This window comes from Pyrus communis, chromosome 12 (assembly GCF_963583255.1).
Source record: "Pyrus communis chromosome 12, drPyrComm1.1, whole genome shotgun sequence".
Taxonomy (NCBI): Eukaryota; Viridiplantae; Streptophyta; class Magnoliopsida; order Rosales; family Rosaceae; genus Pyrus; species Pyrus communis.
The window spans coordinates 22,595,434-22,612,283 of NC_084814.1; the positions used below are offsets into that span (position 1 = coordinate 22,595,434).

Here is a 16,850-nt window from a genome sequence, read left to right on the forward strand (position 1 = left end):
TTTTTATTTACTTATAAATAAAATATATCATGGTCATCTTACATGAATGATGAAGACGGATAATATTGTGACGAGTTTGACACCTATTAACAACTAGTTCATTGTGTGACGTAACCTAATCCAACTTTTTTTAAAGTAGAATATCGTTGTACATAAAAATACCAAAACTATGGATATTATAGCAGTAATGCCTTTGTGAGTTTCCCGTCCCCCGAAAATGTGGATTGACGTGACGAAACCACCACCTCTATTTAAAAATAAGAAATCTATACGTTCTTATTATCTAATTCATATGGTCTAAAATTTTATAATTTTGTATGTATTCTCGTGCTAATATGCTATCATATTGAATCTTTAATTAGTTAAACATCTCTCTTATTTGTTAGGTGCAACAAATAAAGGATTAATCCGAAATTTTGAGTAATTAAATAATTAGTTCTTAAGCATGATCAAGTAAACCAAACCCTCCGTTAACCACTATGCACTCCGTTATGATTTAGTTGAATCGGATGCACTACCAGAAAATTCGCTTCAAGCAGTTATCATTTTTTAACAGTAAAAATTGTCGGCAGTGCACAGTAACTTTGGCATAATTAACCCCGGCAAATATCACGTGACCACCTTAATGCTAGGTCCAAAATGAACCCGCCATCTACACCCGGTGTTATAATTAGTCACGTGCTCTCTTGTCTCCAAATTTACCTCTCCCCGTCTCCCGGACCACCGTGGTCCTTCCACCTGAAATCCCTCCCATTCTTAAAAGTTCCCCAATTGGACCAATCAGCATCTAACACCAATGTCTGGCTCACGTGTACAGTGTACTCATCCTCATACAATCTTGAATTTCGGGCTACAAGCTCGTGACATGTTTACCCGTTTTGAATGGTATTTTATTAACTGAGACGCTAGTATTAATGTTTTAATGCGCGTATACAATTTGTAATCTAATATTCGATCTTCGATTTAAATGCCAGATTGACTCAGAGATATAATCGATTGCATTCTCATTCTTTGTCTTTTACGTTCATGATTTCTCCGAAAAATAAAATGTCGGATAAATAAATAAATGAGGCTCACAATACAATTCATAATCTAAATTTCAATCTCTGAATCAGGTATTAGATTAATTTGGAGATATAATCGATTGCATTCTCGTTTTTGGTCCTCTATAATTATGACTTCTTCGAAAAACAGAATGCTGGATAAATAAAAAAAATAAAACCCTCACAATACAATATGTAATCTAATACCCGATCGCAAAATTAAATATTAGATTGATTCGGAAATATAGTCAAGTGCATTCCTATATTCTTAACTTCTCGATTCGATTCCCATGTTCCAAGTAAACATAATCAAGGGTGATTCGGTAATCCAGCAATGTTTAATGACTAAACATCCTTGAGTGAAGTGAAAAACTGGTAATTAACGAATAACGACTGCCTCCCTAACCGAAACGACACCGTAGCGATTACCCGCGTCAAAAGTTCCGTACACCGACTCCTCTTCTCTTTCGGTTTAAAAGCACAGAGCCTCGAACCACCTTTCTCTCTAAACACACACCGACCGAACCACCGTCAGCTCCTCCGGCAATGCTGCTGGAGATTCCGGAAGCTCCGCCGCCGGACTCGTAAACTCGACCCGACTCCACCAAAACCGCTCTATCTACAATGCCTCCCGCCCAGAACCTCAAGCACCGGGTCTTCACCTGCCTGAATAAGCTCTCCGACCGTGACACTCATTCGCTTGCAGCTTCCGAGCTCCAATCCATCGCCCGGACCCTCGAACCGACATCCGTACCCGTTTTTCTTTCTTGCATCCAGTCCACCGACGCCTCCGACAAGTCTCCGGTACGCCGACAATGCGTCCACCTCATCACCGTCCTCTCTGAAACTCACGGCGACACGCTGTCCCCGTACCTCTCCAAAATGCTCACCAGCATCACCAAGCGGCTCCGCGACCCGGACTCCGCCGTCCGATCCACCTGCCAAAACGCCGTCGCTTCCCTCTCCTGCCACGTCACCAAGCCCTCTTCTTTCGGCTCGTTTCTGAAGCCGCTAACCGACGCGCTTTTCACGGAGCAGGACCCGAACTCGCAGATCGGGTCGGCCCTCTGCCTGGCGTCGGGCATCGACGCCGCGCCCGACCCGGAACCCACGAAGCTGGCGAGGCTGCTACCGAGGCTCGAGAAGCTGATAAAGTGCGACGGATATAAGGCGAAGCCGGCGGTGCTGACGTTGATCGGGTCGGTGATCGCGTCGGGCGGGGCGTCGGGTCACGGGGCTTTGAGGAGCTTGGTTCCTTGCCTCGTCGGGTTCCTGAGCAGCGAGGACTGGGCCGCGAGGAAGGCCGCGGCGGAAGCGCTTGCCAAGCTGGCGGTTGTGGAGAGAGACACGTTGTCGGAGTTCAAAGCTGGGTCCTTGAGAACGTTCGAGAATCGGAAGTTTGATAGAGTAAATTTTAATTCTTTTGTTTTAATTGATAAATTTATTTAACTATCGAGTTTTTAGCGTAATTAAATTTGTTTAATTGTTAATGTGGGTGATTTTTAATTATGTGTGATAGGTGAAGAGTGTTAGGGAGGTTATGAATCAGATGATGGAGGCTTGGAAGAAGATTCCCGATCTCTCCGACGAGGCTTCCCCACCGCCGCGATCAAATGCTTCCTCCAAAGGTATTACTAGATTTGAATCATTGATTAATGGGTCTTAGTTTTAAGTAAATTCATTGGATTAGTAGGTTTTCTAGTCTTTGAAGTGATTTTATTTGATGTTCTTCTGTTTTTCGATATTGGTTTCAGGTTCTTTGATGGATCCAGAGAATGCAAGTGATGGTGATGGACGCCATCCGGTTAGGTCTAGAAACAGCGATGCTCCTGGTTCCGGAGCTACTCAATTGAAGAAGAAAGCTACCTCGGCTAGCAGATCAACTCCGCCTGAGAGTTCTTATGCTACCACTGCTACGAAGACAAGTACTTTGAAGAGTAAGGACAAGAAGGCGAATCCAGGGACGTTAGGGAAACCAGACCGTAAGAAGCCTTCAGATTGGGAAGCTGAGATTAGTGCGCTTGGCGCTCCCTCATCGGCTGGGGCCTTTGATGACGGTTTTAAGGAGATGGATGAGAATATCCCAGAAAGAAGGATCAATGGGAACACAAAACGTACCTTGTTCCATAGGAGTTCTGATAACAAAGTGCACAAATTTGGTGGGTCAAGGTCAGCATCTCGTGTGGCTCCGTATCATGAGGAGAGGACAGAATCTACCGTTGTTGTCAGTAATGTTACCGTGGATAATCATAAGAACCACAGAGAATGCGAGGATTTATCCCGGATCCGCAATCAACTTCTTCAGATTGAAAAGCAGCAGTCCAGTTTACTTGATCTCGTGCAGGTTTGTTTCCGCTGCTTGAAAATCGAGTTTACTCGATAGTAATTTGTTTTATTTTCCTGGATAATTGCAGCTCGAAATATGCCTATATTATGATTTACTCCGTTGTAAAGAAGAAGTATAATCAACTCTTGAATCGAAACTAATGTATTACGCTAGTACTCATCCGTGAATTTGTAGTGCATTTTGATGTAGGGCTGCTGCTAATCATTTTCTTCGTTTCACTTCCTACATTAGAAATTCATGGGCAACTCGCAAGCTGGAATGCGTTCGTTGGAGACTCGTGTACAACGGCTAGAGCTAGCACTGGATGGGATCTCATATGATTTGGCTTTGTCAAGTGGAAGGATGACCAAAGTCAAGTCACGCCGCAGCTCGTGTTGCCTGCTACCTGGTGCTGATTTTTGGAGTTCCAAGTTCTGGAGGAAAACAGAAGGCAGGTACTCAACGCCAGGGCTTCCTAATTCCAGGGGCATTGCACCGGCGGTAGCCATGCGCTACAGAGCAGATGACAGTGGCAATGCTGAAGCATTGGAGAACCTTAGGTTTCAGCTCCAGGATAGGAGTGGGTTCGTTGTAAACCCTTTGGCAGAGATTCGGAGTGACTCAAGGCGTATATCAGATGCCACACGTCACTAGCGAGTTGGATTCAGAGGTACCTTACAAGATTTTCATCGCATTTCTGATGTCATTTTCATAGTGTTTGGATCGTTGGCCTGGTTGCTATCACTAGATGCCGATATGATCAAAGCAATCCGAAGGTTTGTGCTATGTTATTGCCTTCTCGGTTAGCAGCCTCCGCCAAATCACCGGCGATAGTATTCTTTCATGCGGTGAAACGAAGATACGAAAAAGAATATTTTGTGTTCTCTTCATTCCCTGCACCTCTCTTTGTTATTTGTATTAAGATTTCAAAGGAGTGGTATATCATCAAACGCCATTTTTCTTGGTGGTTGGTGCAGAGAATGTATTGTGTACAGAGAGGGGTCGTAGAGTAAGAGAGCCGAGAACACGGTCCGGTATATCGGGTGTTTTGACACTTGGTGTACCGAGCCCTGTTCCCAGTACATTGAAAAATCTCTTGTAGTGCAGGGCCTTCATTCCTTTTAAGTTGTAGCTTTCTTACTGATCATTACTTGCTCTGAAAGAGTTTAAGATGCGATGATGAAGATGAATTCTTTACTTTTTGAAATGGCTGTTTGTTTTGGGGTGCGACCCGACCCGACCCATTCAGTTTGATCGACGAATAAAGCAACGCAATAATTAGGCATGTTTAAAAGTATTTGCAACATCATGTTATGCCTTTAAAAGGGGAGGTATATGAAAAAATTTTAGAATGTGTCGGCCCATAGCATGGACCGGATTCAATGGTTACTGACGGTTATGGAATCTCGATCCATGCTATGAACCGGTCAATTCTTGACAGACTCAGTCACATGAAATAAGGAATTTTGAAAAAATAAAATTATAACCACCTTTTATAATTATACAAAAAAATTGATATAAAAATATTAATATACCCTTCAAACGAGGTTTTTCCCAAAATGAGGACCAAGTGTCTTTTGTGGCAAGTACGCAGGGAAGAGAAAGACAGATGGAATTTGGCGATGCAAGAATTGTAGAAAAGTGAAGCTTGACGGTGCCTACCGTGGCACTCCTAGTTTTTTCACGGCTAAGAGCAAATGAGAAAGTTTTTTAGTTATTAAGCGTATTTGGTACTTTCATCTCGACTTTTGGTTATAATTATTATAAACTTAAAAAGATTATAATTGGTTTTTTCACTTTATTGCTTCTTGCAGAAAGCACTTTAAGTGCTTTTAGAACTCAAAAACATTTTCTCTATAAGTGAATTCTAGAGAAGCACTTTATTGCTTCTTGCAGAAAGCACTTTAAGTGCTTTTGGAACCCAAAAACATTTTCTCTATAAGCGGTTTCAGTCATTTTAAATACAATTCCGAACAAGCCCTTATATTGTCAACAATATTGTTTTCACAGTTTTGATGAGAAGAGAACACTTCGATGGATTTGAAGAGCATCTTAAGCACCTGGACACAACTCCGAAAATCTATTCCATGAAAATTGGGGCGTTATCGCATATTTCAATCGAAAGGATGTACAAATCTAATAGGTTTGTGGTATTCTTGGCTTCTTATATTGCAGAAGCAGTTGTCCATTTTGTTAATGGAATGGGATAACAGTCACACCAATTGCACTTCAACCAACACAAAATTCACCGCATAAACTAGTATTGACTTAGAGCTCGTTTGGAATTACTTTTGAAATAGCTGAAAACGCTTTTGGTGAAAATGTTTTCGGAACCAATCCTCAAAAAAAATGCAAGTGAATCTTGGAAAAATACTTAAATGTCTCATGCAAAAAGCACCAGTTATGTGCTCTGGAAAACGCTTTCAGTCACTTTAAAAGCATTTCCAAACCAACCTTTCTCTAATTTACGCCGTCTTTCACATTGGATTGCCACTATTCTGAACAAAGGAAGGCGGAGAACTATTGTTTACCGGTGCGCCGGGGTGAATGGGTTCAAAAGCTTTTTACTATCGAAAATGGCTACAAAATTTAAACAGAAAGGGACGATCTTTCATGCTTCGTACAAGATCACATTGATAACAAATCACAGAAACTGAGAACATAAAGCAAAACCTAGTTGGAGAGAGAGAGAGAGAGAGGGGTGTTAAGAGTTACCGATTGAGCTTTGTGCCAGGCGAGGCCTTTGTGGACATTGGCGGAGAAAGTGGCGGCGAGGTATAAGGTGGTGACGCCGAGCCCCGCCGTGAACGCCTTGAATGCCCAATCCCCTGCCTTGCTTACTATCCCCATCTCTCGCCCTCCGCTAGTTTTGGTATCGTCTGCGCGTGAGTGCGAGGCGCGCAAGCTCCTCGTCCTACTGGTTAAGGGTTTGTTTGGAATTGGCTTTGGAACGACTAAAAGTGTTTTATGATAATAAAAAATGCTTTTGACTATATTTAATTGAAAAAATATAAATCTTTATGCATTGTGAAAGTGATTTTAGGAGAAGCACCTTATGATCTTTCTTTGGAAAATCCGAGCTTTTTAAATTGCTATGTGTTTAGAATAAAAACACTTCTAGCTGAAACGCTTATGAACAGAAGTGCTTCCAACATAAAAAGCCTCAAAGGTTTTGTAAAAGTGCTATAGTCTGTTGACAACCGTTTGATGCATAGGTGAATTATGTATGTCCTAAGCTGCTCGGGTTAGTAAGCCACCGTTTCATTGTGGATGCATAGCAAATGAGTAATTTCCAAAATCTAATTACCAAAATGATTAAGAAAGGAGGTAAATCCCAATTATATATATAAAAAAAAAAACCAATGATTTTACCTTCAATTATATATATATGGTAAATGTTACTACTAACTCAGGAATCTACACTTGTTCCTCGACAATGGATCTTTCTATCCATTCTTCTAAGTCTTTGTTGCAGAGGAAGATGATCTGGTTTTGTTTCTAACTCGACGTCAAAATCCTCGCCGTTGGTATGCAAAGTCCATCGATATCTCTATTGCCACCACTTCTTCTCCGACAAAGATATAAGCTGTGCAACAGAAAATGCAGGAGGTATCAGTAAGTAAAATTCTTCCCATGTTCTCATCCAATTTCAAAACAAGTAAATTATTCAAGGCTACAAGATCCTCAGACCGTTTACGCCGTCTACTAAACAAAGAAAACCTCAGGCTGAGCATTTATCAACTTTGAGAAGATTAGGGATAAACCGAAAACATGGTGAAAGTCATGTAGGCAACCTAACAAGGTGAAATAAAGGGTGGACGACTAGATAAGGACAATGCCATTGGAGATCCAAAAAAAGTCGGAGGCAAATCTCTTCGAGGCATCTGAAACGTCAGTGAAACAAACAAACAAGACGGACAAGTGTGATGCACTAGAAGATGATCTTCGAGCATCGGAAAATCATGACAAAGAAAACTTATAGGAGATTCGACATGGAAATTGATCATTAATGAAAAGATATTAATCTCTTGGTGAATATTTTGAATCTTTTTAACACATATAGGTTGATCTCTAAAACAAGGTGCATATACGAGAGCACTTTTGGGGATGTGAACAAGTTGACCGATGATATTACACAACTACGGTCATTGGCATCTTATTCCAGGATATTGATATGGCAACGCCACACAGCATTCAACATCGAACCAGCTTGAGTTCGGCTCTAATTCACAATATTTTTCAGGGTAACACAGGCATACTAAATCTTTTCGGGAAGAACAGAAGACAAACTAGGCAAGCACTCAGATTGACCTTCTCAGTATTCAGCATCGACAATTGGATCTTGCATAACTTTACTAGCACACATGCATGAAAAAAAACACACATGACAAGAAGTAAACACTAATATTATGATTATCCCTACCTGACGAGCAACCTGTGCTAGTCGTCGACTGTCCCGAGATGATTTGAGCAACAAGCTTGACGTCTGTGGCTCTAGAGAACCATTTTGTTCCTCGATTGTCTTCCTTTCCAAAGTGTTATTGTCAAGAAGGGACTCGCTTTCAGGGTTGTTTAGCGTGTCCTTCTTGCGCTTTCTGCAGAATGTATATTTGAGAAACTTATTGTTTTCAGGTTGACTAGCAGTGCCATCATCTAAATTGGATACTTTCGTATTTGACTTATGTAACGGATAATCTTTCTCAACATCTCTTTTGCATGACAGAACCACCAGACTCTCGGCAGAGACACATTCCTGCCCGGTCAATCTGGATTCTTCAACAAACATTGTTGCCTTCTGACCACTATCATTTTCAGTAACATTAGCACATTCGGACTGTGTACTCATTTCAGTTGTCTCCAAGGGCAGTTTTGGGATCGAAATGGATGATGTGACTTTTTGAATTTCATCTTCAGACTTCTTTGAAGCATTATCTGTGAGAACACTGCTATTGAGTGAGGAAGCAGAAGTTCTAGAGCACGAGAAATCAGATACTTGGCGCATTTCCATCGACTGATGAGGATCAAGATACCTGCATGAGGGAGCTTTGCTTCTCCTAAATCTAGCTGCTCTCTTTCTCTTCTTCTGGAAGGACTTAAAGGCAGGTGCTTGAATATGGCTACCATCTGCCTGCCTCACTTTCAGTTTTGGGTTCTCCTCCACCCCATTTGCATTATCACCATTCGGTTCAGGGGTTTTATGCAGATGTTCATCATCTCCTCTGATGAATGTTCCATTCTTCCCATCATCAACAAGTACGGAAAGAGAGAATTTTTCATCCAACAGGCTTCTTTCAAATGCACGAATTCTCTGAGTGCATCCATTTCTGTATAACTCAGGCTGTTTACCTCTCATTACTAGCGAGGCGAAATCAGGATTACAAGCACAGTAATTATCCTTAAGAGAATCATACGTCCCATTCGAAACTGAATTCAATTGCGATGTTATTGACCCTCGAGCAGCAGTATTACCCTCTAAATTTTGCTCATCCAACTGTCTTGGATTACTTCTCGCCTTCTCCAGTTGAGCCTGCACTTCACTCAACTCTTCCCTAAGCTCCTTCACTATATCCTCAGCTTCCTGCAGCTGGGCTTCGAGTTCGTCAATCTTTTCTTGTTGACTCAAAGACATCGTCTTTGCCTCGTCATCCTGAACACACGGCGAAATCAATCACCCCCTCGATTAATTTCATCAGTAAATTAACAACAAGCATGTCTTTTTCTCCAAGAAATCCCCTTTCAAATGAAAACAAAATATAACAAGAAATCTAATCCTTCATCAAACAACAACTGATCATATGTTGTTGAGAAAAAACACAACCTTAACCAGACAACAATTCACACTAACTCACTTCACAAAACACAACTTTGACCAATCCCAACTGCAAATCCACATTACTCGATCAACAGAAAATCAAGCACGGTCAAACCCGACATCCAAACAGACCAAAAATAAGCAATCCCATAGTCCCCATTTGAGACAAAACATGTTACCTTGGAATCCAACATTTGTTTGAGCCTGAGAAGCATCCGAAAGGCCTCGTCTTTCGCCGAAAAGAGCTCCCCCTGAAACCGCAGAGCTTTCCTCTCCGACACCACAATTCGCGACGCCGCCTCTTTCGCCTTGTCGAGGATTATCTCGGCGTACGCCTTCTTCAGCGCCGTCAATTTCTGATACAAAACCCAGAACCCAACAGACATAAATCAAACGAAATCCGACACCAAACCAATCGCATACAAGATCATAGAACCAAAAAAAGAAAAGGTAGTTAGTTCCGAAATTACAACCTCGGACTCGCCCATTTCCGTCAATGCATACAATCCCGACGCCGCCACTGGCTTAAAACGAAGTCGTTTGCGAGTCCTGAGTAAAAAGAAGGAAGAAGAAGAAGAAGACGCGGAAGTTTTTCTGTTTGCCCCCTCACTTCGCAGCAGCTGTCTGTTACGAACTGAATGTCTTTACCATATTACCGATTTGCCCTCGTTACCCTCCTTGAATTGCGGTGTTTGCCACGACCCCTGACCCGGCGCATATTCGGTGCGGTTTTTTTAGTCGCAATTTTCAGTTGCGACCCTTGTAGTTTGTGGGTCCCGCGCCATGGTTTCGGTCCCACTAGTGGTGACGTGGACGTCTAGTAGGCACAAACGTTGAGAGCGGACACGTGGCTGAATGACAGGCATTTGGGTTTGGTGTAGAGAAATTTTTTATTGTGACGGGAATACGGATGATATACGGATTTAGATTTTTTCGGGACCCCCTCACTGGGGATCTGAAGATCAATGCATAGTAACCGTTTATCAAAGATCGTGCTGTCACAATTGAATACTTTTTATATTTTTAAAAGTAAAGTAAATTTATTTTTTAAAATTATTAACTTTTTAATATATATATTTCATCATTTATAAATTTTAAAAATTTCTCTTCTGGAAAGGGAGCGCTTTGAAATGCGTGGTGCGACAGAACTCGTTTAAATTTGACACGACCCACTAACTCTTCCCGCTTTCTTCCCCCTATTATGCACAACCAGTTCCACGTGTCCTTCTTCAAGCTCAGTCCTTCCCGCCCGGTCTCCTCTTCTGCTGTCTCCTGTAACTTTCTCGAGAAAATTCACAGAGAAAATCCAATCCGAAGCTCCGAAAGCTCATGCGAGCTTAATTACCGAAATGTCCTTCTCCCCCACGCTCTCCATTTCCAGCTCTTCGCCTATATCCACCTCAGTCTCCATAATTAACCCCAAGTCCCACCAGCTCACCGTCGTCATCAAGGCCCCGGACTCGTCCGTGCACCGGAGATTCTTATCCGTCCGCCATAACTTCCTCTCCGGCGACCGTCGTCTGGCGTTCTCTGCCGGGGCGAAGCCGAAGGATCTCATCCTCGGGAACCCGTCGGTGACGGTGGAGAAGGGGAAGTACAGCTACGACGTCGAAACCCTAATCAACAAGCTCAGCAGCCTACCTCCGCGCGGCAGCATCGCTCGGTGCCTCGACATTTTCAAGAACAAGCTGTCGCTGAACGATTTCGCTTTGGTGTTCAAGGAGTTCGCCGCGCGCGGCGATTGGCAGCGGTCGCTCCGCCTCTTCAAGTATATGCAGCGCCAGATATGGTGCAACCCGAACGAGCACATATACACGATAATGATCAGCTTGCTCGGCCGCGAGGGGCTGCTGGATAAGAGCGCCGAGGTGTTCGACGAAATGCCTAGCTAGGGCGTGGTCCGCAGCGTCTTCAGCTACACCGCCTTGATCAATGCCTACGGGCGTAACGGTCAGTACCAAACCTCCCTTGAATTTCTTGATAGAATGAAGAAGGATAAGGTTTCGCCGAGTATTTTGACTTATAATACTGTGCTCAATGCTTGTGCAAGAGGTGGGTTGGATTGGGAAGGGTTGTTAGGATTGTTTGCCGAAATGCGGCACGAAGGAATACAGCCGGACCTTGTTACTTACAATACTTTGCTTAGTGCTTGTGCTGGTAGAGGGTTAGGTGATGAGGCGGAGATGGTGTTCAGGACTATGAATGAGGGTGGGATTGTTCCGGATATAACCACGTATCGTTACCTTGTTGAAACTTTTGGTAAATTGGACAAGCTCGAGAGAGTCTCGGAGCTTCTTAAAGAGATGGAAGCTGGAGGGAATTTGCCTGATATTACGTCGTATAATGTGTTACTAGAGGCATATGCACAATTGGGGTCGATTAGAGAGTCAATGGGTGAGTTTAGGCAGATGCAGGCAGCGGGGTGTATGCCAAATGCCGCCACTTATAGTATTTTGTTGAATCTGTACGGGAGTCATGGAAGGTATGATGATGTTCGGGAGCTTTTTCTTGAGATGAAAGTGAGCAATATAGTGCCAGATGCAGCTACGTATAACATTCTCATACAAGTGTTTGGGGCGGGTGGGTATTTTAAGGAGGTAGTGACTTTGTTTCATGATATGGTGGAGGAGAAAATCGAGCCCAATATGGAGACGTACGAAGGGTTGATATATGCTTGTGGAAAGGGAGGACTCCATGAGGATTCCAAGAAAATTTTACTTCACATGCACGAAAATGGAATAGTGCCTCGTACCAAGGTCTATACAGGGGTTATTGAAGCATATGGGCAAGCGGCATTGTATGACGAAGCTCTTGTAGCCTTCAACATAATGAATGAAGTGGGAAGCAAACCATCAGTTGAAAGCTACAACTTGCTGATACATGCATTTGCAAGAGGCGGATTATACAGGGAGACTGAAGCAGTCTTGTTGATAACGGGCTTGGCTGGTGTTGCCAGGAATGTCCATACAGTCAATGGCATGATAGAAGCTTTTAGGCAAGGAGGTCAATTTGAAGAAGCTATCAAGGCATATGTTGAGATGGAAAAGACAAGATGCGAACCCGATGAGTGGACCCTTGAGGCAGTTTTAAGCGTTTACTGCGTTGCAGGTCTTTTTAATGAGTGTGAGGAGCATTTCCAAGAGATTAAAGCCTCAGGAATATTACCCAGTGTCATGTGCTACTGCATGATGCTTGCTGTTTATGCGAGGAGTGACAGGTCAGTATTCACGCAATAGTTTCACAATAATTTGCTTTCGTTTGTTAAATTAAACCATCCATTTTAAGCTAATGGATAAGATATGTATTTGCTAAAAGAAGTGGCAGTAAGGGATTTCGGATTACTGAATTTCAGTAACTAACCTACCAGTCTTAAGTTCTTAATCTATGTTAGGTTAGTATCGAAAAATCAGTCTTCCTAAGTTCTTAATTATTAAAGAATCCATGATATATTAGTAGCTTGCACTGCTTCAGACAATACATCCTTTACATTCTCTGTCCCAGAATCTTACAACTAAGAGGACTGGCAATAAATATGTGCAGTATGGCCTCTGCAACCTTAAAGCTCAACCTGTCATTCTCCATTCACTACATTGTTAATCTTATAGCCTTTAGCAACCGTTCACTGGAGATTTTCAAATCAATTCTACTTGGATTGCTTTTGAAGCTTGCATAAGTATCGTTGGTCCATGGGATTTTGAAACTTTTACAGAAACAAAGTTTGTTTGTTTATCTTGTGATGTCTTACCGTTTAGGCTCCTTGCTTTCAGGTGGGATGATGCCTATGAGTTGCTGAATGAGATGCTTACAAACAGGCAATCAAATATTCATCAAGTGATTGGGCAGATGATCAAGGGAGACTACGATGATGACTCTAACTGGCAGATGGTAGAATATGTTTTTGACAAATTAAAGTCTGAGGGATGCTGGTTGGGAATGAGGTTCTACAACACTCTACTGGAAGCACTTTGGTGGCTGGGTCAGAAACAGAGAGCTGTGAGAGTTCTTAATGAAGCAACACTGCGGGGGCTTTTTCCTGAACTTTTTCGTAAAAATAAACTTGTGGCGTCTGTTGATGTGCACAGGATTGGAGAATTTCTCTTTCTAGCCATGTTCTTTCTCTTACTTAGCTTTATTTCAGTCTTGACGTTGACCATTTTGCAGGATGTGGCAAGGTGGTGCGTATACAGCAATGTCAGTTTGGCTAAACAATATGCATGAGATGTTCCTCAATGGCGAGGATCTACCCCATCTTGCAACTGTCGTCGTAGTGTAAGCTGCTCTTTCCTTTGTGCAATTTCTTTTCTGATGTTCGTCTTCTAAAAGCCTACTTGATCAAAACTTGCTTAGGGATTATATGGTCTGGGTTGGCTAGGATTTATATGGTCTAGGTAGGTGAGAATAAAAAAACGTGAAAGGCTATATTTAGGAATTACAAATCGAATTCAGGGTTTTTGTAACTTTGTCATTGGTAATGCATACTTCACCTTGTCTGACTACAGGTGAAGTGTTTTTTATTTGATCAGACGAGGGAAGATGGAGAAAAGTTCCATATCACAAGAACTACCGATTGCAAAGGCTGCCTATACATTTCTGCAGGATAATATGCCGGCATCCTTTTCTTTCCCAAAATGGAACAATGGTCGAATACTCTGCCAGCGCCCTCAGCTCAAGCGGATTCTATCAAGCATTGAACCATCCACGGAGGGGTCCGAAAGGAATAATATAACCACGTTAAGTAACTCTCCGTTTCCTCCTCCAGGAACAAAGACATCCTCCAGTGCTGTCAATAGTGGACGGTATAATGATGCCAGTTCGGATGAAAGAACTAGGACAAGAACAGAGCTTTTGACAAGCCCGGTTTAAATACACACTCGATATACTCATCATCAGCTAACAGGTTTTGAATGTTTTACCAACTTTTTTCCCAAATCAGAACGACGGGAATGCTGCTTCACGATAAGTTCACCGTTTGATTTCTTAGAGTTTCAGTTTCAGTTTGACGGAGAATGATTTTCGGTCCTCACCGCGAAAAAGGTCAGTTAAACGTTGTTTACAGTTTTTGATGCGAATTCAGTTTTGGTCCTTGGATTACCCGTGTAAGACCTCAAGCGGCGAGAATTGTGTTTTTGTAGGCGTAGGTTATTCTTTTTCATGTGTAAATGTACACTAGAATTTTGCGTCGAGGAAATCTTTGGACACAAGTTAAGAGACTGTTCTAGTTCACACTTCACAATATAAACGACCTTCAAAAGCTTAAGTACCAATTAGACGCAGTATATTTCTGATTAATATTGCAAAATTTGGAAAAAAACATTTAGCGTGCTGCAAACACGGTACAGTACAACATTTGTCATATTATAATTGGTTTGGAATTTTTTTTTTTTTTTTAGTGGCACTTGATGTACCGGGCTGAAAGTTCTCTCCGAAATTTGATGTATTACTATTTTCGAGGTAAAATTTTGGACATAAATTCTAACGGACTTTACCATAGGTCCTAGTTTTTTCACCACAAGGGCCATTTTCTAACTACTTTATCACCATGGGAACTATTAATTCAATTAGACCAATATTTTGTCTTCTGTTTTCAAAATATATAACCAAATCTGGCAAAGAAAAAGCTAGACCCAGGAACCTTTCAGCCCACTGCAGCCACCGCTCTTTACCCTAGCTAGTGTTCTCAACCATTTAGGCCAGCTTTCAGGTGAACCTCCAAGGCATTAGAGCGTCCCATGGTGTGGGGCTCTATGTGCGGTTAGAAAAGTGGTGGATATAATCTATTTTAGAGTTTTGAGGAATTTTTCAGGCTTTATAAAAGAATGTCTCATAATGAGGCGCTATTAGCTTTATATGAGGTTATATATATATATATATATATTTATATAGTAATTTGATTATGCAATAACTTTGATTTTTTATTTTTTTTTATGTGTTAACTTCTCGTAAGTTGATTTTTGGACGTGTTATTTTAAATTTTTTTTTATGAACCTTTCAACCTAGAAAAGTTCAAATTCTAATAAAGTTAGATTTCATCAATTATAAACCGTTCGTTGGATTAGAGAATTATCTCAATCTCATCCATTGAAAATACAAACATCTGCTTGGCCCTCTGAAATAATTTGATTTTCACGTACAATACAACAATTTACCTAGCACCATTTGGAAGTTACTATCATATATTTGAAAAAAAATATTTGAAAATTTCACCCACTAATACCTTGAACGTTAAATCAATTTGAAATTTTAGGAGGAAATTGTAGCAATGGTCCCTCAACTTTAACCCAATTGGAGCGATTATCCCTTAACCAAAAAAAATCCATGACCAATGGTCCCTTAACTCATCAAAACGTGCAGCTATGGTCATTTTCGTCAACCAAAGTCACTTGCCACACATATAGGCTGAATCAAGGGGAAAATACGAAAAATGAAATGAAAAAAATTGTAGCAATGGTTGCTCAACTTTAATCCAATAGGAGAAATTATCCCTCAACCTTAACCCAATTAGAGCAATGGTCCCTCAACTTTAACTCAATTGTAGCAATGATCATTCCAACATGAGTCATGACAAAGTTGACAAAAACGACCATAACTGCACGTTTTGATGAGTTAAGGGACCACTAGTCATGGATTTTTAGTTGAGAGACCATTGTTCCAATTTAGTTAAAGTTGAGCAACCATTGCTACAATTTTCTCAAAATTAATTAGCAAAATTGCAAGAAAAATATGTAAGAAACAAGAATTAAAAGAAGAATAAAAGAAGAGTATAAGTGTATTCGCAAGTAGAGTGAGAGTGATAGAATTTTGCTCACCTAGGTTGCTACTTTTTTAGTGGGACCCACTAGTTTTTGGGGTTAGATGTAGCTCAATTTTATGCTACTCAAGAAAGGAAGTTGCTAGCCCAAGTGATGGATCTAGCCCTATTTTCCGACTCATTAGGGATAAAATTTCTCACTAAGGCTTGAAATATGGTAGCCTCATGGAGAATAAAGCGCCCATTGAGGATGCTCTTACCTCAATACAACCGAAAAACCCACCCCAATTTTTTTTTCTGGGAGATTCCAAGAGTGTTGAGCTCAAGGGTCGCTGGTGGAATCATAGCTGTTATACGATGGCTTTGGGAGATTCACGTACAGAGTATTTAAGGGAATGAAAATTAGTTGTGAGGTCTACATCACATCGAACTTCTACGATCCGAATCATCTTTCTTGTAAGTTTCGATTCATAGATCAACCTTGTAAAAATTCAATTCTATAAAGTATAACTTAAAAAATACACGATTTGGATGATTGAAGTTCTACACACACGTATATACAACACACATGGGGCTTTGTATGTGTTTTCTTTCCCCAAGGTTCATGAATTTCCTTGTTAGGGTTCAAAAAAACTAGAGGTGTAGGTATACGTTGCTGTCGAGATATGCAACCAGGCTTGGAGAAAGTTGAAGAAATTAAGCCACAAAAAAGTATTTGCTTCTTTAGTTTTCCTTTTGATGTGTAATTAGATTTTGTTACATTGCGAATTATTGTGTTTTTTTATCTTAAGTAGGACTATTATTCATGTATCTATTTCTGGGGCCTGTTTGAAATGCTTTTTTAAAAGGCACTTTGGCTCAAAAGCGATTTACTAAAAGTTCGCACATCGAAAGTTTTAAAAATGCACATTTGTATTAGTA

The 16,850-nt window shown here is 41.2% G+C and overlaps 2 protein-coding genes and 1 pseudogene across 2 annotated transcripts; 2 read left to right on the forward strand and 1 right to left on the reverse strand.

Moving 5' to 3' along the window:
- The first annotated feature begins 1,505 nt into the window (after nucleotides 1-1,505).
- LOC137710507 (TORTIFOLIA1-like protein 3) lies at nucleotides 1,506-4,543 on the forward strand. The gene is made up of 4 exons (XM_068449548.1): nucleotides 1,506-2,450; nucleotides 2,563-2,671; nucleotides 2,798-3,387; nucleotides 3,622-4,543. Exons 1-4 carry the CDS (start codon nucleotides 1,668-1,670, stop codon nucleotides 4,021-4,023), a joined length of 1,884 nt encoding a protein of 627 aa, XP_068305649.1. The 5' UTR covers nucleotides 1,506-1,667; the 3' UTR covers nucleotides 4,024-4,543.
- Nucleotides 4,544-6,747: 2,204 nt separating this feature from the next.
- On the reverse strand, nucleotides 6,748-9,774 carry LOC137711665 (uncharacterized). The gene is made up of 4 exons (XM_068450921.1): nucleotides 9,655-9,774; nucleotides 9,361-9,537; nucleotides 7,793-9,016; nucleotides 6,748-6,955 (listed from the first exon to the last, which is right to left on the reverse strand). Exons 1-4 carry the CDS (start codon nucleotides 9,667-9,669, stop codon nucleotides 6,920-6,922), a joined length of 1,452 nt encoding a protein of 483 aa, XP_068307022.1. The 5' UTR covers nucleotides 9,670-9,774; the 3' UTR covers nucleotides 6,748-6,919.
- Nucleotides 9,775-10,530: 756 nt separating this feature from the next.
- LOC137709682 (pentatricopeptide repeat-containing protein At1g74850, chloroplastic-like) lies at nucleotides 10,531-14,520 on the forward strand (annotated as a pseudogene).
- The last annotated feature ends 2,330 nt before the right edge of the window (nucleotides 14,521-16,850 follow it).

Coding starts and splice junctions, on each gene's coding strand:
- LOC137710507 (XM_068449548.1), top strand. CDS start 1,668: ATGCCTCCCGCCCAGAACCTCAAGCACCGGGTCTTCACCTGCCTGAAT. Junction 2,672..2,797: donor ATCAAATGCTTCCTCCAAAG/GTATTACTAGAT, acceptor TATTGGTTTCAG/GTTCTTTGATGGATCCAGAG. Junction 3,388..3,621: donor GTTTACTTGATCTCGTGCAG/GTTTGTTTCCGC, acceptor TTCCTACATTAG/AAATTCATGGGCAACTCGCA.
- LOC137711665 (XM_068450921.1), bottom strand. Junction 9,017..9,360: donor AACAAATGTTGGATTCCAAG/GTAACATGTTTT, acceptor CCGTGTGTTCAG/GATGACGAGGCAAAGACGAT. Junction 6,956..7,792: donor TAGCACAGGTTGCTCGTCAG/GTAGGGATAATC, acceptor TCTGTTGCACAG/CTTATATCTTTGTCGGAGAA.